Source organism: Saccopteryx bilineata, chromosome 8 (genome assembly GCF_036850765.1).
Source record: "Saccopteryx bilineata isolate mSacBil1 chromosome 8, mSacBil1_pri_phased_curated, whole genome shotgun sequence".
NCBI lineage: Eukaryota > Metazoa > Chordata > Mammalia > Chiroptera > Emballonuridae > Saccopteryx > Saccopteryx bilineata.
The window spans coordinates 1,519,855-1,545,811 of record NC_089497.1 but is presented as its reverse complement, the minus strand read 5'-3'; the positions used below and the strand labels follow the sequence as shown (position 1 = coordinate 1,545,811).

General features: G+C 46.3%; 1 protein-coding gene and 1 non-coding gene across 2 annotated transcripts in view; one reads left to right on the top strand and one right to left on the bottom strand.

The window, feature by feature from the left end:
- The window catches only part of TRPC1 (transient receptor potential cation channel subfamily C member 1), a 56,679-nt gene extending 38,495 nt beyond the window's left edge, over nucleotides 1-18,184 (bottom strand). Inside the window, exons 1-2 of the mRNA XM_066241202.1 lie at nucleotides 17,555-18,184; nucleotides 3,764-3,918 (exon numbers count right to left, since the gene is read on the bottom strand). Coding sequence (XP_066097299.1) covers nucleotides 3,764-3,918; nucleotides 17,555-17,816 — 417 coding nt within the window. The 5' untranslated portion in view covers nucleotides 17,817-18,184. The remainder of the gene's footprint in view (nucleotides 1-3,763; nucleotides 3,919-17,554) is intronic.
- On the top strand, nucleotides 2,294-2,369 carry TRNAV-AAC (transfer RNA valine (anticodon AAC)). Its single transcript has one exon. It is a non-coding gene; the product is annotated as a tRNA-Val (tRNA).
- Nucleotides 18,185-25,957: the final 7,773 nt, after the last annotated feature.

The following is a 25,957-nucleotide window of genomic DNA, read 5'->3' as shown; positions in this document are numbered from 1 at the left end:
AAGCCCACGTGCTCCGCTGGCTTTAATCACTTCTCCTTCCTTCGTCAATTAGGTTGTCTGAGTGTACATCCTCCGTCGGGCCGCGTCCTGCCACGTCTGCCCACAGCTAGCCGAAGTCCCGCCTGACCGCGGTGTGCGAGATGGCACCACTCCCCGCCATCGGCGATTTTTTTTAATCTTGTCTAATTTGACAAGTAAATATCAGTATCTTGTATTTGATTATTGGTAAGGTTTCATGTTTTATATTCTCTTTTCTTTTTTTTTTAAGATTCTTTTTTTATCCTTTTTATTATTTTTAAATTATTATTATTATTTTTATTTATTCAGTTTTAGAGAGGAGAGAGAGAGGGAGAGAGAGAGACAGAGAGGGAGAGAGAGGAGAGAAAGAGAGAGAGAGAGAAGGGGGGAGGAGCTGGAAGCATCAACTCCCCTATGTGCCTTGACCAGGCAAGCCCAGGGTTTCGAACCGGCAACCTCAGCATTTCCAGGTCGACGCTTTATCCACTGCACCACCACAGGTCAGGCCTATATTCTCTTTTCGAAGATTTTATTTTTATGTCCTTTTCTGATTTTGGTGTTTTTCATCAACTTATCTAATATTAAGAGGATTAATTGTGAGCTACGCTGCAACTATCTTTTGCCAGATGTCCATCTGCATTCTAAATGTTGCTTGATGTCTGAATTCCGGATGTTTACTGTCTTCGCAGCCAGAGGCTGGGCTGCTGACGTCTGTTCGTCGTTTGTGCGCTTAGAAAGTCCTTCCCCTTCCAGCAAGCTGAACATTCGCCTACCTTTTCTTCCAGATTTATGATTTCACTGTTTATATCTACTTCTTAAATTCATGTGGAAACTGATTTGAGTTTTCAACTTCACCTGCAGAATGTTCCAGGCTAAAAATACTGGTCTGCACTGATGGAAATATCGTGAATTTAGAAAAGGTTTCCTGACAGCAACATTATTCTTAGTGCCTATTTACTTTAAAGCAATATTTTACAGAGTAAAAGAAATCTATTTCCTTAAGACAAAATAAATTTGGGGGAAGAAAAATAAAGGCAATTGAGCAGGAGATCTATTTTGGTTTAAAAATCCAAATTAAAAAACAAACAAACACTGGAGAGCACTGACTACTGTAGGTGGAGGTCTCATGACGACTTCGGTCGATGGCTCAGTAGCATAGGGACAGTGTCCACTACATCAGAGTCGACTGCCACCAAAAAGGCATCTCTGGATTTTAAAAAGAAAAGTTAAAAATGAAAACGGAGGATAAGAAGGTAAACTGTTTATGTTACTAGTTCATAAATAAAACTATTTTTTAAAATGTGAACTGTATTTATACGCAGTAACTGAATTCCCTCAAGTGTAGAAGGTCAGCTCCGTGTCATCGTAAAAGTTCTGTGTGCCACTCAGGCGGGCTCTGTCCTCGCTCCGCTGCACGGGTCGGGGACACTGGACGCTGACAGACAGCTTTACTCACGGACGGTGCTGATCTGTGGCGTGGGGGAAGCTGAAGACAGTTTTCAGGATCTTAACTCTTCAACTTTGAATCAAAAGAATCTTAACATTCCAAATCTATGAAAGAAATTGCCAGGAACTATTCCTACAGACAAAGAACTGTGGTCAGTCCAATAAAAATGACCATTGACGCAACCAGATAGGAGACGAAAGAAAAGACATAAATGGGGTGGGGGACAGGGGGTGCCCTCTGTTCTCAGCTTGAAAACATACCTGGCTGACCAGCATGGTACGAGTCTGAAATTAGTGTCCGTGGTCTTAGCAAGCAAAACTCACAAAGAGCTGGTGACCAATGAATGTCCTTAGGGACAGGACGGAAAAGTGACTTTGTCATTTTAACCTCTAATCTTAGAGCTCATTTTGAAGCTTCAACTTTGACAGGAGAAAGTAATTAGAGGCTCAGAAAATGGGGACTTTCTGTAACAAAAGTCCACCTACAGTTTCATTGTAACACTTGAAAACTGGAATATCAGGTTTGGGGGTTTCTTTTCTTTTTTAGGTTGCTGTTTCGTTTTGTTGTTGTTTTTTAAGGAAAATCATTAAGGCAGAAAGGAAAGATGGGGAGAATGATTTAATCTAAGAAAATGTCCCTGATTACTTTAATCTGTATATTTTTATACTGTTATAATCTGTATCGACTATTTAAATCAACGTTCTCTTAAAAATGAAATTATACCAGTTCTTAAGTATTCTCCATAGCTGGAAGGAATAAAGGCTTCATCTACTTTACCTAGATAGTTAAAAATGGAACTAAAAATTACAGACTTTATAGGACTAAGCAGCCCTGGCTGGTTGGCTCAGTGGTAGAGCATCAGCCCAACGTGTAGAAGTCCCGGGTTCGATTCCTGGCCAGGGCACACAGAAGAAGCACCCATCTGCTTCTCCACTCTTCCCCCTCTCCTTCCTCTCTGTCTCTCTCCTCCCCTCCCACAGCCAAGGCTCCATTGGAGCAAAGTTGGCCCGGGCGCTGAGGATGGCTCCATGGCCTCTGCCTCAGGGGCTAGAATGGCTCCAGTTGCAGCAGAGAAATGCCCCAGATGGGCAGAGCATCACCCCCTGGTGGGCATGACAGGTGGATCCCTGTCGGGCGCATGCGGGAGTCTGTCTGTCTGCCTCCCCACTTCTCACTTCGGAAAAATACAAAAATAAATAATTATTTTAAAAATTAAAAAATAAAAATAGGACTAAGCATCCCCAGACAGGATCATGGGCCATACTCGTCATTGGGACTCACCTATGTATTCTCGTAGGAGAAACTCCCCACTCTGATAAAACCTTAATTCATTATTTTGTCCCTGAAACTTTTAGGGTTCATTGGGCTGTAGCCTATTCACTGAAGTCTAGCATTATTACTCCTCTTCTTAGGAAATGTTTCTCTTACTTGTTTAGTTTTGCTGTATTTGGTCAGGTGAAGCAAAAGAAGAACAAACAACAGAAAACAAAGAACCATGCACTCAGTCCTACTTAACAGTTCCTTTCTGATTTTAAATATTAACTATGAAGCTACATACAGTAAACCACTGCTCTCACAGCGGAAACACCAGGAAATTCCAACCACCTGAAATGTAACCATGGGTCCAGCTGCAAATTTCCCCAGAAAAAAACACATTGCACGGCATGGTCACTAACTTCAGGAGCATCGTTTCCCCAAAGGAACTGCCTCAACCACACTGACTTATGACAGGGAAGGGAGGAAGAGGGGGAGGGAGGGGAAGGGAGGGGAGGAGAGGGGAGGGGAGGAGAGGGGAGGGGAGGAGAGGGGAGGGGAGGGGAGGGGAAGGGAGGGGAGGGGAGGGGAGATGGAGGGAGGGAGGGAGGGAGGGAGGGAGGAAGGAAGGAAGGAAGGAAGGAAGGAAGGAAGGAAGGAAGGAAGGAAGGAAGGAAGGAAGGAAGGAAGGAATAGAGGGAGGGAAGGAAGGGAGGGAGGGAGGTGGAAGGAAGAAAGGTAGGAAGGAAAGAAGGAAGGAAGGAAGAAAAGGAAAGGAAAGGAAAGGGGGAGGGAATGGGAGGAGGGAAGGGAAAAAGGAAGACAGGAAGGGAGGAAAGAAGGAAGGAAGAAAAAAGTAAGAATGAAGGAAGGGAGGGAGGGAGAAAGGAGGAATGGAGGGAGGGAGGGAGGAAGGGAGGGAGGAAGGAAGGAAGGAAAAGAGGGGGGGAGGAGGGAACAGAGAGAGGAAGGGAGGGAGGAAAGAAGGGCAGGGAAGACAGCGGAAGGAAGGAGAGAACATCCCGCACAGCGGCCTCGCGGTACCTGACAGCCGTGGTCCAGGAGAAGCTGCAGGATATCCAAGTTCTCGTTCTCGATAGTTATCGTCACAGCGTTCCTGCCAAGGACATCCATGCAGTTTATGTTCAGGTCATCGGAACTGCTTTCCTCCAGAATCTTTTTGACCATATAATAGTCACCTGAACAACAAATACAAACACGGTTCAGCATTCATGACACATTAAATACCAACAACTGTAACAAAAACCTAGCCTGTCGATATAAAAGATTAAAAGAACCCTAAACTCATTTTTGTATGTGGAGATGTGCAAAGAAAATGCAAACATTTCCTTGCTGAAAACCTATATCCTGAAAAAAAATAATATGTACATCAGCTGCAAGCATAAAAAGTAAAAATATAAAATAAAATAATTTAAATGTGCAGTTTGACATCAATGTTGCTATTTTAAAATTCATAACTGAATTTAAAAGGAAGAAGAGGAACTTTTAGAAGACATATAAAGTGACAAAGAATGTCCAATGAGCCTGACCAGGCGGTGGCACAATAGATAGAGCGTTGGACTGGGATGTGGAAGGACCCAGGTTCGAGACCTCGAGGTCACCAGCTTGAGTGCGGGCTCATCCGGTTTGAACAAAAGCTCACCAGCTTGGACCCAAGGTCGCTGGCTCAAGCAAGGGGTTACTCGGTCTGCTGAAGGCCTGTGGTCAAGGCACATCTGAGAAAGCAATCAATGAACAACTAAGAAGTCACAACGCGCAACGAAAAACTAATGATTGATGCTTCTCATCTGTCTCCATTTCTGTCTGTCTGTCCCTGTCTATCCCTCTGACTCTCTCTCTGTCTCTGTAAAAATAAATAAATAAATAAAAAACAAAAAAAATCTGTTTATTAAAAAAAAAAAAAGAATGTCCAATGACATGGACTGGGAGCTAAAAAAGCTCTAAGCCTCAAATTTTGTGTCTCAAACACACATCCATGTGTACTTGTCCATCGCGGTGGTTAAAAATGGAGAATATTGTTAAGAGGTTTCATATACTTTAGAAAAGCAGTGTGAATATGTGTCTATGCTTGACAAAGGAATGCCTGAAATTCCTCTCCTCTTCTCTACATGCTCCCAACACACACACACACACACACACACACACACACACACACACACACCCCTTATCTCATAAACGACTGTTTAAATGACCAGGCGCCGTCCAACTCACACAACTCTCAGAAGGACCAGGAGGCCAAGTCAGAATATTGCAAAGTAACAGTGTAACCTGTCGGGAGCATGGAGACTTCCTTCTAATTCTAGCCCACATCAAAACAGCGGACCCATAGGGAAAAATGAGAATAATTACGAAGGTGATCATTTTCACGGAGGGCCCACTATATTGTCCGCGGACCACCCGCTGAAGTACTAAGAGGAATAAACCAAAAGAGAAATGCTGGTTAACTGGACAAAGAAGGCAAACTTGATGATCTTCATTATACTTGTGAAGGTAACATGAATAAGCCATTTTAAATGACTTGCAAATACAGTTGTTATTTAGACATCTGTAAATAAAAAACTGAAAAAGAACAGAGTGAAAACCTGAGGAAAAAGAAATGAATGATTTCATGGTACAGAAAGGGTAAGTTTGAAAACCTAAGTGAGTGAATAAGAAAGGTACCATTTGGCCCTGGCCCATTGCTCAGTGGGTAGAGCGCTGGCCCAGCATATGGGGGTCCAGGTTCGATCCCTGGTCAGGGCGCACAGGAGAAACGACCATCTGCTTCTCTTCCCTTCTCTCTCCACCTTCTTTCTCTCTTCCCCTCCTGCAGCCAGTGGCTCCACTGGTTCAGGCCTCAGCCTCAGATGCTAAAAACAGCTCAGGTGATTTGAGCATTGACCCCAGATGGAGTTGCTGGGTAGATCCCATTCGGGGCATATGTGGGAGTCTGCCTCACTATCTCCCCTCCTCTCACCTAAACAAATAAATAAACAGGTAACATTTTTTTCTAGCAAAATTTCAAATACTAGATTTGCTTTTTTTTTTTTTTTTTTTTTTTTCATTTTTCTGAAGCTGGAAACAGGGAGAGACAGTCAGACAGACTCCCGCATGCGCCCGACCGGGATCCACCCGGCACGCCCACCAGGGGCGACGCTCTGCCCACCAGGGGGCGATGCTCTGCCCATCCTGGGCGTCGCCATGTTGCAACCAGAGCCACTCTAGCGCCTGAGGCAGAGGCCACAGAGCCATCCCCAGCGCCCGGGCCATCTTTGCTCCAATGGAGCCTTGGCTGCGGGAGGGGAAGAGAGAGACAGAGAGGAAAGCGCGGCGGAGGGGTGGAGAAGCAAATGGGCGCTTCTCCTGTGTGCCCTGGCCGGGAATCGAACCCGGGTCCTCCGCACGCTAGGCTGACGCTCTACCGCTGAGCCAACCGGCCAGGGCTTGCTATTATTTTTAATCAATGACTTTCAAGTCCCCAGTGCATGTTGGAAGAAGCTGAGTTGTCACTTTCTTGATGGCACATTTCCCTCAAGAAGGAAACCAATCACAAAAGAAAATGTCTTCCTTATAGCACTGCTAATTAATAATACTGATGCTCCTTGGTCAAAACGTATCAAACATTTCACAAAAATGAAGCTCTCAGTCACAAACTGAACTGAGAGTGAACACAGACAGACCACTGAAAATTTATCACAGATACTGAGACATTTAAAACCATATTTCAATAACGTAGTAGAAGAACACTACCCATAAAAACTGGCGTGTTTTCTTTGGTTTTATGATGTGTTTAAGTGAGAGTTTTTAATTTATCCTGCTTGGGACTCATTAGGCTTTCTGAATCTAAGAATGTCTGTCCTTCATTAATTCTGTAATATTTTCAGGCATTACCCAAATATTGCTTTAGCCCCATATTGTTTTTTCTTCTATCGGAACTTCTATTCGACATGTTGGATCATCTCATCCAACTTCTGTGTCTCTCGAAATTACTTATTTTCCTCTTTTTCTCTCTTTCCTGCGTCCTGCAGAATTTCTTCAGATCTCTCTTCAGTCCTCTTAATCTATTTCTGATTAACCCATGCCTTGATTTTTTTTAATTTTAATGACTTTTTAAAATTTCTATAAGTTTTATTGGATTCCTTTCCTAATCTTTTGATTTACTTTCTTACATTTTTCAGTTCCTTATTTTAAGTTCTTAATCATCTTAAGCACACTTATTTTATGGTCTCTGTATGACAATCACAGGAAGGTCTTAAGGACTTACTTACTATTTCTTGTGTCCACTGATTTGCAATAATGGATGCCTGTCTTCTAAAGTTTTATTTCTTTTTATTTATTTACATGAAAATTACTGGGGTGACACTAGTTAACAGAAGTATACAGGTGTCAGGTGCCCCATTCTATAGCCCGTCATCTGTACCCTGTATGGTGTGTTCAGCCCCCGAGTCCAGCTTCCGTCCGTCACCACTCATCCCCCCTCCCCCCTCCCACCCCCTCCCCTCAGCAGTCACCACACTGTAGTACCTGTCCATGGTTTCCTCTTTGCTCAATCCCTCCACCCCCCTCCCTGCCCGCCAAAACTGTCAGCCTGCTCTCTGTATATGAGTTGGTCTCTATTTTGCTTATTAGCTCATTTTGTTCATTAAATTCCACATGTAAGTGAAGTCATATGGTGCTTGTCTCCTTTCTCTGACGGGCTTATGTCACTTAGAATAACGATCCCTGGGCCCAATCATGCTGTCGCAAAAGGTAAGAGGTCTTTCTTTTTTTACAGCCGAGTAGTACTCCATTGTGTAGACATAGCACAGTTTTGTCCACTCATCTACTCATGGGCACTTGGGCTGTTTCCAGATCTCGGCCATTGTAAACAACACTACAATGAACACGGGTGCATATATGCTTTCAAATTAGTGTCTCAGGTTTCTTTGGGTCTATTTCCAGAAGTGGAACCACTGGGTCAAAAGGCAGCTCCATTTCTAATTTTTTGAAGAATCTCCACACTGCTTTCCACAGTGGCTGCACCAGTCTGCATTCCCACCAACAGCGCCTGAGGGCTCCCTTTTCTCCACACCCTCACTAACACCTGTTTTTTGTTGATTTATTGGTGACAGCCATTCTGACAGGTGTGCGGTGATATCTCACTGTGGTTTTTAACTTGCATTTCTGATAAATCATAACATTGAGCATCTTTTCATATGTCTAATGGCTGCCTGTAGAATACTTTGAGGAAAGGGGTTAGTTCTTCCTTGAATGTTTGGTAAAATTCACCTGTGAAGCATCCAGCCCAGGTCTTATGTTTGTTGGGAGCGTTTTGATTCCTGCTTCAGTTTCACCAGCTGTTAACCTGCCTATTCAAGTTCTCCGAGGCTTCCAGATCGCTGTGGAATGTTGTATGTTTTTAGGAATTCATCCATTTCGTCCAGATTGTCCAATTGGTTGGCATATAGTTGCTCATACTATTTTCTTACAATCCTTTGTATTTCTTTGGTGTCAGTTGTTACTTTTCTTCTTTCATGTCTGATTTTATTTACTTAGGTCCCTCTCTCTTTTTTCCTTGATGAGTCTTGTTCAAGGTTTTTCAGTCTTGTTTTTTATTTCAAAAAACCAGCTCTTGATTTCATTGATCTTTTGTATCATTTGTTTAGACTCTAGTTTGTTTATTTCTACTCTGATCTTTGTTATTTCATTTCTTCTGTTCACTTTGGACTTTGCTTGTTGTTCTTTTTCAAGTTCCTTTAACTGTGAGATTAGATTGTTTGAGGTTTCTCTTGTTTCTTGAGATAGGTCTGTAATGCTACAAATTTCCCTCTGAGGACTGCTTTTGCTGTGTCCCATAGATTTTGGGTTGTTGTGTTCTCATTTTCATTTGTTTCAAGGTTTCTTTCTATTTCTTCCTTGATCTCATTGTTAACTCATTCACTGTTTACTAACTTGTTGTTTAGCCTCCATGTCTTAGTGCATTTTTCAGGGGTTTTTTTCTTGTGGTTGATTTCTAGTCTCATACCATTATGATCAGAGAAGATGCTTGATATGATTTCAGTCTTCTTAAATTTACTGAGACTTCTTTTGTGTCCTAACATGTGGTGGTCTATCCTAGAGAGGATCCCATGTGCACTTGAGAAGAATGTATGTTCGCTGCTTTGCGATGAAATGCTTTGAAGAGATCAATTAAACCCGGTGAACCTAGTGTGTGGTTCAAGGCTGCCCTTTCCTCGTTATTTTCTGTCTGGAAGATCTATCCATGGATGTCAGTGGGGTGGTAACACCCCCTGGTGTGACTGTATTTATCTTCTGAAGTTTTAAACTGAGGGTTGTAAACTCACCTGCCTGCGCCTCACCTGTGGGAACCCTGGCAGCATGGTTTGAAAGCCTGTCTCACAAAGACTGTTTTGCCTTTGCTCTCTCCAAGTAACTTGGAGGTTTTTCTGCCTTGTGAACCTTTTTTCTATTAATTAATTTCTCAGTTTAAGTCTTCCAAGACCGAGTAGGAAGAATTTAAACCCAAGCCAACGTTAGGCAGGAGCAGTTACCAATTCTTTGGGGAGTCTTACTGACAAGCCGCTTTGTAGCCCCCTGTACGGTGGACGGGTTCTTTTCCTCCTCTAACCCTTTGCTGAAGGTATAGTCCTTTAAGGACCCGGGTCTTTGTGCCCGGATGCTGTTCCAATTCCCCACTATGTAGCGCCTCAAGACTTTGTGACCTTTTCCCACTAATGAGCATTAAAATCCAAATTCCTACAATGTACAGACCGGAAACTCCCATCCCCACCCATGGGGCAGCTGGAATGTTAGCTTACACGCGCCTCTGATTCTCAGGCTTTATTCCATCTTTGGATCCTGTGGTGTTTCCTCTCCTTTCTTCAACACTCAGCTGTTCATGTAAGTGGATGTTTGATACATTTTAGCTGTCATTTGAAGCAGAAGGGTTTTTAGATCACCTGGTCAGCCATATTGCTAGAGACAGATAAGTATAAAGAACTCTATAGTTATAATTCTTGTAACATTTTATACATTTCAGGCATAGCCAAGAATAATTGGTATACATTTTAAACGTTCAGATAGCAATTTAAATAGTAATTGTATTGTAAGCCCTAGCCAGGTAGCTCAGTTGGTTACAGCACCATCCACTGAGCCAGCCAGCCAGGGCTCCTGCACAACATACTCAAATGTTGTGATTACCGTCAGTCGGTGAAATGTGTTAGAATTCTGTCTACAGTGTGCCCCTTACCTCTCGTTTCTGCAGCACAATCCTTATTATGTTGGGTCCCCCTGTCAACGTAAACTACCCAGGAATACGCACTTTTTTCTTACTACAGCCTTCCTCTTTCCCCCCTTCCAACAGTTCAAAATCTCTTCTCAAGCAGAAACAAAAAATCCCATAAATATATTAAGGAACGTACTATTAAAACAGCAAGCTTTCTATTACTTCACCCGGAAATGCTGCCCTCTTTTCAATATGCTCAGCCCAGAGGTAGGAAAGCACAGTTTATGCAGGAATTCAGGCATCAAAGCACCCGCCTTACAGTGCAACGGTCATGCCACAAGGGTGACCAGAAGGCTCCAGGCTGAGCCAGAGGCTAATGTTGAGATTCAGCTCTCTCCATCGCTGCTCTGACCTCATGGTGAAATTTCAGGAAGGCCTCCCAACCCATTCCTTGCAAATCAGATTTCCTGAGAATGCTTCTCATGGGGAGTTGGCAGAGACTGAATCCTAGACTGAACCTATTTATCACTTCTTTTTTTTTAGGTGAGAGGAGCGGAGACAGAGAGATAGACTCCAGCATGCACCCTGACCAACCAGAATCCACCCGATGCTCTGACCATCGGAGGCCAATGCTTGGCAACTGAGCTATTTTTAGTGCCTAAGGAGGAGCCTCCAGGAGCCATCCTCAGTGCTCGGGGCCAACTTGCTCTAGTGATGGCTATAACAAGGAGAAGAGAGAGAAGGGGGAGAAGGAGGGGTGGAGAAGCAGATGGTCGCTACTCCTATGTGTCCTGACCAGTAATTAAACCCAGGACTTCCACATGTTGGGCAATGCTCTATCTACTGAGCAAAACTGGCCAGGGCCAACTTCATTTTTCTACATGAGAACTGATCACTGATTGTCGGCAGATTAAGGGGCTTCCATACATCTAGCTCATGAATATAAATGAAAAGCTACCATCTGCTCAACAGTTACTCAAAAGAGGTGAGTGAACGTAACTATATTTACTTTCTGCTCCCTTAAAAAAATGATATGAAGCCTTTCTCCAGCCAGCGAGCCTGAAGTTACACCACAGGCTTCCACAAATAAAAGTGGCTCATTACCATACCGGCTTTCAAGGGGACTAGAAAAGACATGGGTAGCAAACAATTAATGCTTAATATTTCATAAAGCAACACATTTGCCAGCTGTTGTTTCAATTAACTTTTACCCTGGCATGGTGGCATGCTGTGTCTAAAAAGAATGAGTGTACTTTCTGAGAATTTTCCTCGTGAGAGACCAGACTTAACTTGATGTTACCGGAACAGGAATTGGCAATTCGCTTTTTCTTCTAAATGTTTTACAAAGATAAGGAACCAGTGTTGAATTTGAGATGACTCTGACCCATTTTCAAAATCAGTAAATAGTTACTATTAAGCGGCCCCTGCCTGGATTGGCCCCTGTCTAGCTCTGTGGAACTCACTCACATAAAAGCCAGCTATACAAAATCTTTTTTTTTCTTAGATTTTTTTTTATTGACTCCTTAATCTGTACGTACCTTTCAAGGCCCACCCACCCACTGACATACACTTTAGTATTAACCAACCACCTTGTCTCCACAATGTTGCTTCAGGAATTCTTCCTAAGTGTAATAGATCGTGAACATTGTATACATGCAGAGTAAGCTTACTACATGAAAAGGATCAGAAACAGGGACTTCTACAGCAGATCTGCTCATGTGCTGCTAAAGCTTTTTACTTTATTGGATACATTTAATCTGCAAAAATCAAAGTTTATAAAGCATTCATAGAGAGCAAGTTTAATCTTCAACTAGTGCGTCCAAATGTGAACATGTCTTTTCTTTTCTTTTTTTTAGATTTTATTTATTCATTTTTAGAGAGACAGGAGAGAGAGAGAGAGAGAGAGAGAGAGAGAGAGAGAGAGAGAAAAGGGGGAGGAGCAGGAAGAATCAACTCCCATATGTGCCTTGACCAGGCAAGCCCAGGATTTCGAACCAGCGACCTCTGCGTTCCAAGTCGACACTCTATCCACTGTACCACCCCAGGTCAGGCCAAATATGTCTTTTCTAATACAACTGATTTTCACTGATGTCATGAAAAGCAGATCAATATAACAGTGGTTAAGAGGCCAGCCTCAAGAAAGGACCTAGTTCTATTACTCCCTTAACTAATGTAACCTTGGGCAAAGTAATTTTAAAATTCTGCTAAGCCTCACTTTTCTCAATTTGTAAAACAAGGATAATAACAGATATGGCTCTTGAGATTGTGAGGGTTAAATGAATTCTCAGAGAGAAGTATGTGTACTCGACTGCAGATAACTGTTTTAGTAAAGAGTTGCTATTTGCTTTGATGAAAGCTTCAATATAATAGTAGAAATTATAATTACTTTCGGATATTTTCACTTTTAGATTTGGTTTGGGTAACACTAAAAAAGGTTTACAACATTAGTGAATACAAACATGCAAAAAAACACTGCTATAATTCATATTTATTTTCTCCGTGTAAATACAATATATACCATTAGTGTAAGAAATAAGGGTTTTTCCCACTCTAACTCAAGAGTTCATTTTACGCTTGACCTGCAGTGGCGCAGTGGATAAAGCGTCGACCTGGAATGCTGAAGTCGCTGGTTCAAAACCCTGGGTTTGCCTGGTCAAGGCACATATGGGAGTTGATGCTTCCAGCTCCTCCCCCTGTTCTATCTCTTTCTCTCTCTCCTCTCTCTCTAATAAAAATGAATAAATAAAATCTAAAAAAAATTTTTTAATTAAATTAAAAAATAACACAAGTGAGTTTTAAAAAAAAAAGAGTTCATTTTACTATACCCAAAACAGGGCATACGTATTTACCCTCATTAAAAAGTTTTAACTTTTTTTTAAAGATTTTATTTATTTATTTTTAGAGAAAAGGGAGAGAGGATGAGGAATCATCAACTCATAGTAGTTGCTTCTCATCTGTGCCCTGACTAGGCAAGCCAGGGTTTTGAACCAGTGACTTCGGCATTCCAGGTCAATGCTTCGTCCACTGCACCACCACAGCTCAGGCAAAAAATTTTAACTTTATATGGAAAGAAAAACATGCATGTTTACTTTCTACCCAGCCCCAAAAGCCAAACATCTCTGAGGATTAAAACTTGCTCCCGTTTGAGATATGCCACACAACAATCTTAAATATACACACCACACAAGTACTTACTCGATCCACATTCCTTAGTCTGACAGGAATATCAAATTCCCTTTCCTGACAGACTTTGTTTGCTTTACAGTGCCCACAGCCCATCAGCGGGGGACGCAGCAGTGATTTACCCATTCTGGTACAACACAGGCTTTTCCCTTCCCCTCGGAGAATTAGTTCTTAGGGAAAAGAACTCACACACCCACTCCATTAATACCAACCAATTTTATATACTCTGCAGACAATGACTTCTGTGAGGTTCGTAGACATATACTCTGCACCTCTTCACACTGCAAAGACTCTCCAAAGCTGTGTTCACAGCAGACTTTCACAAGTACTTTCGAAATACAGGTTCATACTTTTACGTAAGAACATAAAGGTGGCAGACATAGCTGACCTTTACATGTCAATGTGTTTGCAAAAAGGTTGTGTCAACAACAAAATTCTACTTCAAAAGCAGCAAGAGAAGTTGGAGAGGCTGTCGCTTATTAAAAACACACCCGCACATACCAACATATCAACAAAAAACCCTGTAGCTAATCTTTTCACAGTGTAAGGGGCCCTTTGGGCTTATGCTGTGGAAGTCTGTATGATCCTAAACAGAGTTTTCCTAAGTGAGCACGGCCGTTGTATGGTGTGAAAACTAATCAAGGGAAACCTCATTTGAAATGGTGTCAGGAGGCCAGAAAGGGGTGCTGAATGTGCAGCGCCAGGAGAGGTTCAACTGCGGAAGAGGCCCGGCTGGCTTGGCTCAGTGGATAGAGCTTCAGCCTGGCTGTGGACGTCCAGGGTTCCAGCCCCAGTCAGGGCACACAAGAGAAGTGACCATCTGCTTCTCTCCCCTTCCCTCTTCCTCTTCTCTCCCTCTTCCTCTCTCACAGCCAGTGGCTCAGTTGGTCTGAGTGTTGGCCTCAGGCGCTGAGGATAGCTCGGTTGGTCCGAGCGTCGGCCCAAGACAGGGGTTGCCAGGTAGATCCCAGTAGGGGCACCTGTGGTAGTCCATCTATCTCCCCTCCTCTCACTTAAAAAAAAATACAGGAAGAAGTGATTATCAATTACTGACCCCAAGAGAAAAATCCTCAACGGGAAAGAATCAGTGGTAGGCCCCAATGTAAAAGATGTCCACTGCACACCTACAAGACCAACATAAAAGATGTCCACTGCATGCCTACAAGACCAACATAAAAGATGTCCACTGCACGCCTACAAGACCAACATAAAAGATGTCCACTGCACGCCTACAAGACCAACGTAAAAGATGTCCACTGCACGCCTACAAGACCAACGTAAAAGATGTCCACTGCACGCCTACAAGACCAACGTAAAAGATGTCCACTGCAACCCCTACAAGACCAACGTAAAAGATGTCCACTGCAACCCCTACAAGACCAACGTAAAAGATGTCCACTGCAACCCTACAAGACCAACGTAAAAGATGTCCACTGCAACCCTACAAGACCAACATAAAAGATGTCCACTGCAACCCCTACAAGACCAACGTAAAAGATGTCCACTGCACGCCTACAAGACCAACATAAAAGATGTCCACTGCAACCCCTACAAGACCAACGTAAAAGATGTCCACTGCACGCCTACAAGACCAACGTAAAAGATGTCCACTGCATCCCCTACAAGACCAACGTAAAAGATGTCCACTGCACGCCTACAAGACCAACGTAAAAGATGTCCACTGCAACCCCTACAAGACCAACATAAAAGATGTCCACTGCACGCCTACAAGACCAACGTAAAAGATGTCCACTGCAACCCCTACAAGACCAATGTAAAAGATGTCCACTGCAACCCCTACAAGACCAACATAAAAGATGTCCACTGCAACCCCTACAAGACCAACGTAAAAGATGTCCACTGCACGCCTACAAGACCAACGTAAAAGATGTCCACTGCAACCCCTACAAGACCAACGTAAAAGATGTCCACTGCACGCCTACAAGACCAACATAAAAGATGTCCACTGCAACCCCTACAAGACCAACGTAAAAGATGTCCACTGCATCCCCTACAAGACCAACGTAAAAGATGTCCACTGCAACCACTACAAGACCAACGTAAAAGATGTCCACTGCAACCCCTACAAGACCAACGTAAAAGATGTCCACTGCAACCCCTACAAGACCAACGTAAAAGATGTCCACTGCACCCCTACAAGACCAACGTAAAAGATGTCCACTGCAACCCCTACAAGACCAACGTAAAAGATGTCCACTGCAACCCCTACAAGACCAACGTAAAAGATGTCCACTGCACCCCTACAAGACCAACGTAAAAGATGTCCACTGCACCCCTACAAGACCAACGTAAAAGATGTCCACTGCAACCCCTACAAGACCAACGTAAAAGATGTCCACTGCAACCCCTACAAGACCAACATAAAAGATGTCCACTGCACCCCTACAAGACCAACGTAAAAGATGTCCACTGCAACCCCTACAAGACCAACGTAAAAGATGTCCACTGCAACCCCTACAAGACCAACGTAAAAGATGTCCACTGCAACCCCTACAAGACCAACGTAAAAGATGTCCACTGCAACCCCTACAAGACCAACGTAAAAGATGTCCACTGCACCCCTACAAGACCAACGTAAAAGATGTCCACTGCAACCCCTACAAGACCAACGTAAAAGATGTCCACTGCAACCCCTACAAGACCAACATAAAATATGTCCACTGCACCCCTACAAGACCAACGTAAAAGATGTCCACTGCAACCCCTACAAGACCAACGTAAAAGATGTCCACTGCAACCCCTACAAGACCAACGTAAAAGATGTCCACTGCAACCCCTACAAGACCAACGTAAAAGATGTCCACTGCGTCCCCTACAAGACCAACGTAAAAGATGTCCACTGCATCCCCTACAAGACCAATGTAAAAGATGTCCACTGCATCCCCTACAAGACCAACATAAAAGATGTCCACTGCAACCCCTACAAGACCAACGTAAAAGATGTCCACTGCACCCCTACAAGACCAACGTAAAAGATGTCCACTGCATCCCCTACAAGACCAACATAAAAGATGTCCACTGCAACCCCTACAAGACCAACATAAAAGATGTCCACTGCAACCCCTACAAGACCAACATAAAAGATGTCCACTGCATCCCCTACAAGACCAACATAAAGATGTCCACTGCATCCCCTACAAGACCAATGTAAAAGATGTCCACTGCATCCCCTACAAGACCAACATAAAAGATGTCCACTGCAACCCCTACAAGACCAACGTAAAAGATGTCCACTGCACGCCTACAAGACCAACGTAAAAGATGTCCACTGCACGCCTACAAGACCAATGTAAAAGATGTCCACTGCGTCCCCTACAAGATCTCCACCACCACAGCAACTCAGCCGATGAGAAACCGTCATCCCCTTCAACTCACAATGTTCTCCAACAAACTTTTGTTCGACGCTACCCGTCCCGACTTCCCTTTCCCCCATAAAATAACCCTCCTCTTCTCTGTCTGCTGGACGTGCCTGTGGCTTTTGCTGTGTGTGGCTTGCTTGCTCTGAACTGCAGCTCTTTGCTGTTCCCAAACAAACCCATTATTAATAACTTTAAAGGTCAACCAAGGCAAGCCGAATAAATGTAGAAAGAGAAAATTTACAGCAGTTTTGGTTTTTTTTTTTTGTTTTTTTACACAGAGGAAATAAAAGTAGTCTTAGAGCAATCAATTTCCCACGCCTTTTATTACGTGCAGCAGGAGAAAGCATGCGTAAGCAAGCATACTTCATACGGCCATAAAAGTGATGGATCTCTAGTTGTTGTTGGTTTTGTCTGTTGTTTTGTTTTGTTTTTAAGGTAAAACATTAAATATATGCCACATTTTTTTTGCCCTGCAATTAATTTTGCTCTACCTTCATTTCTCAAAGAAGGCCCAGGAGCAATCAACCTTCCTCTCCCATAAAAAGCATGCACAACGTGGTGTGCATCTGCAGAAAGTTGGAGAACACTACCTCGGCCCTGTCTTTATTCTCCACCGGGGATCCTGACATACCCGATGACCGTCCACAGTCACTGAACACCAAGGCACGGGGTGGGTGAAAGTCAACACTGTCATCACAGAAGTGATCTTAATGAAAAGGAGAAAGGAAAACCCGGCGAGAGCCCTTAATCACGAGGCATCTTAAGCAAGGTCATGAATTTTCTTATTAGACAAACCCCCTGGGCTTCAAAATAGAAAGAATGGGAGCGCCCAAGGGGAGAGGCCAGGTCATTCAGGAGGTCAGTACAGAGGCAGGGTTACTCAAGTCCCTGGGTCCGCGTCCCCTCCACGCGCCCCGAGCGCAAGACGCCAGGTCGGTGCCCCGGGGGCCACGGGTCCGCGCGGGGAAGGCGGGTGGCACCGCGCTCGGAGCGCGGCGGCGGCGCGGGCGCCCGGAGGGGAGGCCCCGGGGCAGGCCGGGCATCGGACGGAGAAGGGGGCGCGCTCACCCTTGTCGCACGCCAGCAGGAAGAGCTTCTCGCTCAGGGTGTTGTCCTCCTTCACCTCCCGCACCTCCTTGAGCGCCATCTGGTCGCTGGGCGGCGAGGACGAGGACGCCGAGGAGCGCGGGGAGGCGTACGGGGAGCCCGCAGGGTCCACGACCGGGGACCCGGCCGCCGACATCGCGCCCAGGGCCACCCCGCGGCCGGAGAACGGGTGGGTCGTGCCCGCGGCCGCCACCGCGTACGGCCCATTGGCCACGAAGGGCATCACGTCCCGCGGGAGCCAGCATTCGCCCTCCACCGACAGCCCCAGGTTGGTGGCGGCGCTCGCGCGTCCCCGGGGCCAGCGCCCCCTCCCCGCCCGCCTGCGCCCCGGCCGAGCGGGTCCGCGCCGCTCCGGGGACGACAGGGTGGCGGGCGCCAGGGTGGCGGCCGAGCGCGGGGCCGTGCCAGGAGCTGCGGGGGCCGCGGGGCGGCCCGACCCAGGCAGCGCACGGGAGGGCGGCGGGGCAGCGCTGGGGGACGGCTCCGCTCCGACGGGGCCGTGGCCGGGGGTCGAGGGGAGCCCCAGGGGATGCTCGCGACTCTCCTCGCGTCACCTTCCGCTCCGCCGCTAACGATGACACCGGGCCGGGGCCTGGGAAGGGCTCAGCGCGGTGGGCGCGGCCTACGGCGCTCCGCCCCGCCCCTAACGACCTGGCCGCCCGCCCCTAGCGACGTGAACGCCCCGCCCCTAGCGACATGAACACTCCGCCCCTGGAGACTGGATGCTCTGACGCTAGAGACCTGGATGCTCTGCCCCTGACGACCTGGATGCCCCGCCCCTAGCGACATGAACGCCCCGCCCCTAGCGACTTGGACGCTCCGCCCCTAGAAACCTGGATGCTCCGCCCCTGACGACCTGGGCGCCCCGCCCCTAGCGACATGAACGCCCTGCCCCTAGCGACTTGGACGCTCCGCCCCTAGAAACCTGGATGCTCCGCCCCTGACGACCTGGACGCCCCGCCCCTAGCGACGTGTACGCCCCGGCCCTGGAGACCTGGACGCTGCTGGAGGACTCCAGGCTGAGCCCGCGAGCGGCCCCGGCACAGGTGCGCGGCCCGAGGTCGCCTCCCCGCCGGCCCCTCCCGCACGGAGGTAAGTACGCAGCGCTCCGAGTCACGGAGCCGCTGACGATTCGGGTTCGGGTTAATGCGGAGCGCTGTGTCCCCTGCTTCGCCGCGTGGGCTACCCACCCGCGTTTCTGAACGCGCTGCTTTTTATCAGCTCCTTTGCGGTCGAAGATGCGCGTCGCGTGCCGGATGTCATACATGTATTCGCGTGGAACTCAGATGTACTGACATGTAACTATGGATGAGTACATTCTTAACAATTTTCTTTGGATTGGTTCATTTTACAGAGACCAAGAGAGAAGCAATCATTTCTTGTTCCACTTAGTTGTGCCCTGCCTGCTTCCATTATGTGCCCTGACCCGGGGATCGAACCTGCAACTTTAGTGTTTCAGGCCGGCGCTGCTACCACTGACCAAACCGGTGGGGTGGATAAGCATATGTTTAGGATCGACTCTTGCTTGCATCACAGACCTTCAAGTGGTTTCTTTTTCATCTTCACATTTATAAATCCGATTTTAAAAAGACCCATGCTATTTAGGCAGAGCTCACTGAAGCACGGTAAGAGCTACATTCCTTGAATAGTTTATTTTCTTAAGCAAGCTTTTATTTGTTTGTTTGTTTGTTTGTTTATTTTCTGAATCTGGAAACGGGGAGAGACAGTCAGACAGACTCCCGCATGCGCCCGACCAGGATCCACCCGGCACGCCCACCAGGGGCAACGCTCTGCCCACCAGGGGGCGATGCTCTGCCCCTCTGGGGCGTTGCTCTGCCGTGACCAGAGCCACTCTAGCACCTGGGGCAGAGGCCAAGGAGCCATCCCCAGCGCCCGGGCCATTTTTGCTCCAATGGAGCCTTGGCTGCGGGAGGGGAAGAGAGAGACAGAGAGGAAGGGGGGAGGTGGAGAAGCAAATGGGCGCTTCTCCTATGTGCCCTGGCCGGGAATCGAACCCGGGTCCCCGGCACGCCAGGCCGACGCTCTACCGCTGAGCCAACCGGCCAGGGCAGCAAGCTTTTATTTAAAGCACGTTCTTGCCCTTTTACAACCTGGGAGGGAAAGACCAGGAATTATATGGCTTGAATAATTCTTACTGCTTTCCACCTCCGACCATACAAAACTCTAAATCGTGTCCTCACAGCCTTAGGTTTTCAAAGCAGTACATACTTTCACTTCAGAGCATCTCGTATTTTAGGAAACTACATCCTGTTCTTCTCAGGTTGATTTGTTCCAGCCTGTCCCTGCCAACACTACCTCCCAAATGTCCTAAATATATATATCTTTCTTGTCATCCAAAGCCTTCTTTAGACATTCTGTAAGAGGCCCTACTAGGCAAGATTTTCCACCTTTTCATCTTCATGTCTTTACTTCAAAATAGTGGATTATCTTTTGGATCTTTTTAGCCTTTTTATACATATATAGCATATATCTAGATCATAAATCTTCCTATTCTATCTTTTTGTTTGTTTGTTTGTTTTTTGTTTTGTTTTGTTTTTAATTTATTTTTTTTTTAGAAAGGAGAGAGAGAGGGAGAGACAGAGAGAGAGAGGAGAGAAAGACCGAGAGAGAAAGAAGGGGGGAGGAGCAGGAAGCATCAACTCCCATATGTGCCTTGACCAGGCAAGCCTAGGGTTTCGAACCAGCGACCTCAGCATTTCCAGGTCGATGCTTTATCCACTGCGCCACCACAGGTCAGGCCCTATTCTATCTTGTTGAATTCAGTTTCAAGTGTGTGTATTTGGCAGAATGTCAAAGTTGCTCACTGTGACTTTATGACCAGAGAGCCTGGCGGTAGGTTCATGTGTGTGAGCTTGTCCAGTAACATGCTTACTCAGTAGCAGGACCACCCTGACCTTGACCCATCCGAAAGTCCCCGTGTTAGAGGGTAAAACTTCAGAGAGCTCAGAACTAAGCATACCACGTGAAAGTCTCTTCAAGCGTCTGGGGTTAGGTGGTTCCCGTACGACTTCCACAGGGGCTGGGTTAATTTCTTAGGTTCAGGGGAATTCCTTTAGCAGAGGGAACCACATGTCAATCCAGAGTTATCACAGGGCTTCTTCCTTCAGAGTCCGCAGAGTGGCAACTGTGTCCTGTTCCTCAGAAGTCTTGGCATCATCAGATGTCAGATGATACACCCTTGCCGGTCTGGTACCTTTTTTGTGTGTGTGTGACAGAGAGAGGGAGAAAGGGACAGATAGGGACAGAAAGGAAGGGAGGAAGGGAAAAAGATGAGAAGTATCAATTTTTTGTTGCACTACCTTAGTTGTTCATTGACTGCTTTCTCATATGTGCCTTGACAGGGGGGCTACAGCAGACCGAGTGACCCCTTGCTCAAGCCAGTGACTTGGGCTCAAGCTTGGTGAGCCTTGCTCAAACCAGATGAGCCCGCGCTCAAGCTGGTGACCTCAGGGTCTTGAACCTGGGTCCTCCATGTCCCAGTCCAACTCTCTATCCACTGCGCCACCGCCTAGCCAGGCTCCGGTACATCCTTGATATAGCAGAACATCCCCTGCGTGGTCTGCTTACAGCAGTGGTTCTCAAAGTGTGCGCCAGGGCACACCGGTGTGCCCTGGAACAGTGGTCCCCAACTCCTGGGCCGCAGACTGCTACCGGTCTGCAGAGAAAGAATAAATAACTGACATTACTTCCGTTTTATTTATGTTTAAGTCTGAACAATGTTTTATTTTTAAAAAATACCAGATTGGGTGCCCCGCGTTCCCCGCTGCCGTTAACTGCTGTGTGACCCCTGAGCACCTGGACTAAGGTGCCACGTGGACTCTCGAGCTGCATAGGTGGCTTCCGGGACTCCCGCTCGAGGCACCGTCCCTCGGTGGACAGAAAGCCCGAGGACTCATAACCAGAGAGACAGAGGCCCGTTTCCTAAGGAACTGTGGGGGTGACTTCTGACACCTGGGTGAAGTTAGAATCAACTCCAGAGAAACCCACGGCCTGTTTGGAAGAGCACCGACTTTGGCCACTGTGCAGTGTGGAAGGGCCCCCCCAAACCCGACTTCTCCAGGGAGGGAACTAGGCGGACATCACAGTGCCCCAGCGTCTTCTCCAGCAGTGGCCAATGTGACTGATGACCACGTGGCGGTCTCAGGGGCCTGGGAGCCACTCCAAGGCACCAGCTTCAGGGGACACCCCCAGGGCAGCGAGCCCTGGCCACGTGGTCCCCATTGCCCTGGGTCCCTGGTGCATCTCTCTGAGGGAACCACTTATTTAAGTCACACACTTGCTGTCCCACCCAGGAAGCTTGAGCACGTGGGCGTCTGGGGGACCCGAAACGGAAGATGGGCTGGAGAGGGGACACAAACGGTGGGGCTAAAGTGAGACCTGTGCAGCCTGCGTTCAGGGGCTAGGGTTTCTCCCCCTCCTGCTCCCCGACACAAGCAAAGCACCCAGGTGGAAAGGAGACATCAGTCTGTGTTGGTTTCTGGCACAGAGATGTCATGGTTGCTTGGGAATATTTATCCAAAGCATCCCCCCCCCCATTTCTTCTCTGGACTCTGACTCCCTCTGGATGTACTGGACATGCCCTAACCCTGCCCTGCCCCTGTTCTGCGGGCACCCTCTCCTGTGACCAGGAGTGTTGCGCATGTGTGCTGCAGGCGCGGAGTCACGTGCACGCGGTCTGCGGGGGCGGGTAGGTGCGCCCCCGCGGGCCGCCCCACCCTCTCCTCCCAGTCCAGTTCATCACCCTTCCAAACGGCTCCTGAGTCCTGGCCTGGCTCTCCCTGGCCACCTTCCCCAAGGGGCTTTCAAAAGCTGCACTCTCTTCCCGGGTGTCCTGTTCCCCAGCCCCAACATAACTTACTTAATTTGCACCACCCTTCAGTGCTCAGCTCACGTGGCACTTCCCGGGAAAAGCTCTCCCTGACTGCTCCCTCTCACCTGAGTCACACGCCTGCTGTTTGTCCCTCTAGGTCTCTTTCTTGGCTTCTGTAGTCAACACCCGTGTCAGCCCTTCCTAACAAGGTGTCAGTTCGGTAAAAAACAAAACAAAACAAAACAAAAAACCCCAAAACAAAAAAAAACCCAGATTCCCTCTGTTACATCCGTCTAAGACTCACTCTTGACGCTTGTCTCAGTCATGTGATATATTTATCCGTCCCACCCTAAAGGCCGGTCTGTGAAAATATTTTCTGACATTAAACCAGTCCGTGGCCCAAAAAAGGTTGGGGACCACTGCCCTAGAAGATTTGCAGGTGTGCCCTGTGGTATTCCAGAGAAATATGTGCCTGTTGGGGACCAAAAAACCAACAGGGTTTTTGGAGTTTAGACTTTTGGGGGACAGAGGTGTGGGGAATTGGCTGTAAGCTGACAGTCTGCCCAACCCGCCACCTCACTTGCCTGATTAGGTTGCAAAAGGCTGTTAAACTGTGGTGCTGGATTGTTTACACTACCCTCCATGTTCCCCAGAAAGACTGGAGGCAAGTTTCTTCTATCCTTTGGTGTAAAGTTAAGATGATATATATAGTGGGGGTTTTCTGCACTTGGTACAATTCTTGGGTTGCCTTGGAAACATGATCAAAGATCTCATTGATTTGCTAATGGCCCACTTTGCCCTATAAATAAAGCAAGATGCGCCCTGGCGGGTTAGTGCCGGGGTCCAGCCCCGGCGGTGATCCAAGGGTCCCACAGGAGGAGACGGCGTCGGCGAAAATGGAGTGAGAGAGCCGAATTCTTTTCTTTCTCTTTATTCTCCGGTTAGCATTTACTGCCAGGCATCTCTACCAAATGCTAGTATAGCCCCCTTTTTATACACGCACACCGAGTTACAATCACATGGTGTTAATTATTACTTTTGTTTCACTATGTTTCCATGTTTCCGGATAACAGTTAATTTACATCTATGAGTCACAAATCAGGTAGCAAATCATTCAAAATACAAAATAACTTGAATAGCGATAACAACATCAGTAAAAGCTTTTAGAGTATTAGTTCTAAAAGTTAACTAACTTTACTACTGTTGTGAGTTAAGGGGCAGAGAGAGATTAGCAGACGACAACAATGGACCACCGCTTGCTCAGGTAAATGGCCTTGGGTTTATGCAGTGTCCTACTTTTTCTCACAAGATTCTAAAAGGCTTGTCTCTAAAGAAATTAACATAACATCAAGAATAGCTTTCAGCCTGACCTGTGGTGGCGCAGTGGATAAAGCATCAACCTGGAAATGCTGAGGTTGCTGGTTCGAAACCCTGGGTTTGCCTGGTCAAGGCACATATGGGAGTTGATGCTTCTGGCTCCTCCCCTTCTCTCTCTCTGTCTCTCTCTCTCCCTCTCTGTCTCTCTCTCTCCCTCTCTCTCTCCTCTCTAAAAAAAAAATGAATAAATAAAATTAAAAAAAATATAAAAAGAATAGCTTTCACCCAAAGATATGCAGAGTGCACTTGCAAGATAGCCCAGCAGCAACAGAAGACATTCCATGGATTTCCCTACATTTTTAAATCTCATGAGAACATTTCATTGAGAAAGCCTAGCAATTGCCTTTAGTCAAAAGACAATTCTCTTAGTAAAACATTCTATTCTTGCTGACTACGCTCTCATCCTAGGCCACACAATGGGCTATTCTACTATACCTTACCTAAGATACTATTGTCTAGTCAAATATTACTTATTTATTATATTTAAACACTAGTTAAGATCTGACTCTTCTTCTCAGAATATACCACTATTTGCAGATCAAAGAAGAAAGGAATGTTTCTTTACTTATCACATGAAAAGGCTAGGGAGGAAATAATGTTAAGTGAAGGCCGAAGGGTGCTTTGTGCACAGCCACTGCCTCCTAAGTCACAATTCTTTTTAACATGATTAAGAAGGAATTCTTCTACAAACTTAACCCTTTACGAGGGATATCATAGCCAGCCTCTTATGTCTATGAGCCCAGTTCAAGGGGCTTACAGGCTTTTCTGTGGAACTCACACCCTCTGTCTCATTTCCAAAGAAATCACTACGAATCTACAGGGAAAGCAGGGTACTATTATCCCTGTGCCACAAATAATAGCACACACCCAGAAAAGGGGGGATATAAGGCCAGATTAATTCAAAAAGTCAAAGGGGGGAGTATCGTTGTGCCTATCCTTTGTGGTGACTTTGTCACCCCGCAGCCATTGGTCTTCTCTGCTGTGACTTTGTCAATCAGCAGTTTTTGATCTTCTTCTGCTGTGACCTTGTCAGCCAGCAGTTGTGGTCTTCTCCTGCTGTGACCTTGTCAGCCAGCAGTTGTGGGTCTTCTCCTGCTGTGACCTTGTCAGCCAGCAGTTGTGGATCGGCTCCCGACAGGTTAGCTCAGTGGTAGAGCATCGGCCTGGCGTGCAGAAGTCCCGGGTTCGATTCCCGGCCAGGGCACACAGGAGAGGTGCCCATCTGCCTCTCCACCCCTCCCCCTCTCTTTCCTCTCTGTCTCTCTCTTCCCCTCCCGCAGCAAGACTCCATTGGAGCAAAGATGGCCTGGGCGCTGGGGATGGCTCTTTGGCCTCTGCCCCAGGCGCTAGAGTGGCTCTGGTTGCAACAGAGCGACGCCCCGGAGGGGCAGAGCGTCGCCCCCTGGTGGGCATGCCAGGTGGATCCCGGTTGGGCACATGCGGGAGTCTGTCTGACTGTCTCTCCCTGTTTCCAGCTTCAGAAAAGTGCAAAAATAAATAAATAAATAAATAAATAAATAAATAAATAAAGCAAGATGCGGTTTGGGGGCATGCTTTGTTCTTGCCAGCAGCAATTACAGGGCCCTCCTGACCCCGTATTTTCTTAATTCCTCACCGTTCCCAGTTGGGACCTGGGATTACTAGCTGCGTTGGTTTGCAGCATGTGCCCAGATATAAAAATAAATTTAGTTACTCTGTTATACCATTTCATTACAGAAATACCACGCTTTTTGTTAACACATCATTATTATATTTATTATTAACACATCATTATATTATTTTTAGATAAATACACCCAAATAAAATTGATAGATTTCTTGAAAAGAAGCGTGATATTGAAGAATCCGATTCTGGAAGTGAGCAAAAGTTAAGTGTAAATAAAATAGGACTTGAGGCTGATGGGCAGAATTTAATTTATAGCATTTTCCATCACTTAACACTGAACAATATGATTGGATTAGAAACCCATTCATGGAAGCTTCAAGTGATTTTGGTTTAACATTAACAGAAGAGGAACTGGCAGCTATATCCACTGATCGTGGATTGATGATTAAACATAAGGAATTGTCTCCTGAAGCCTTTTGGATTTCTATAAAAGAAAAATATGTGGCAATATCTAAAAAAGCTTTGAACATTTTACTTCAGTTTTCAACAAA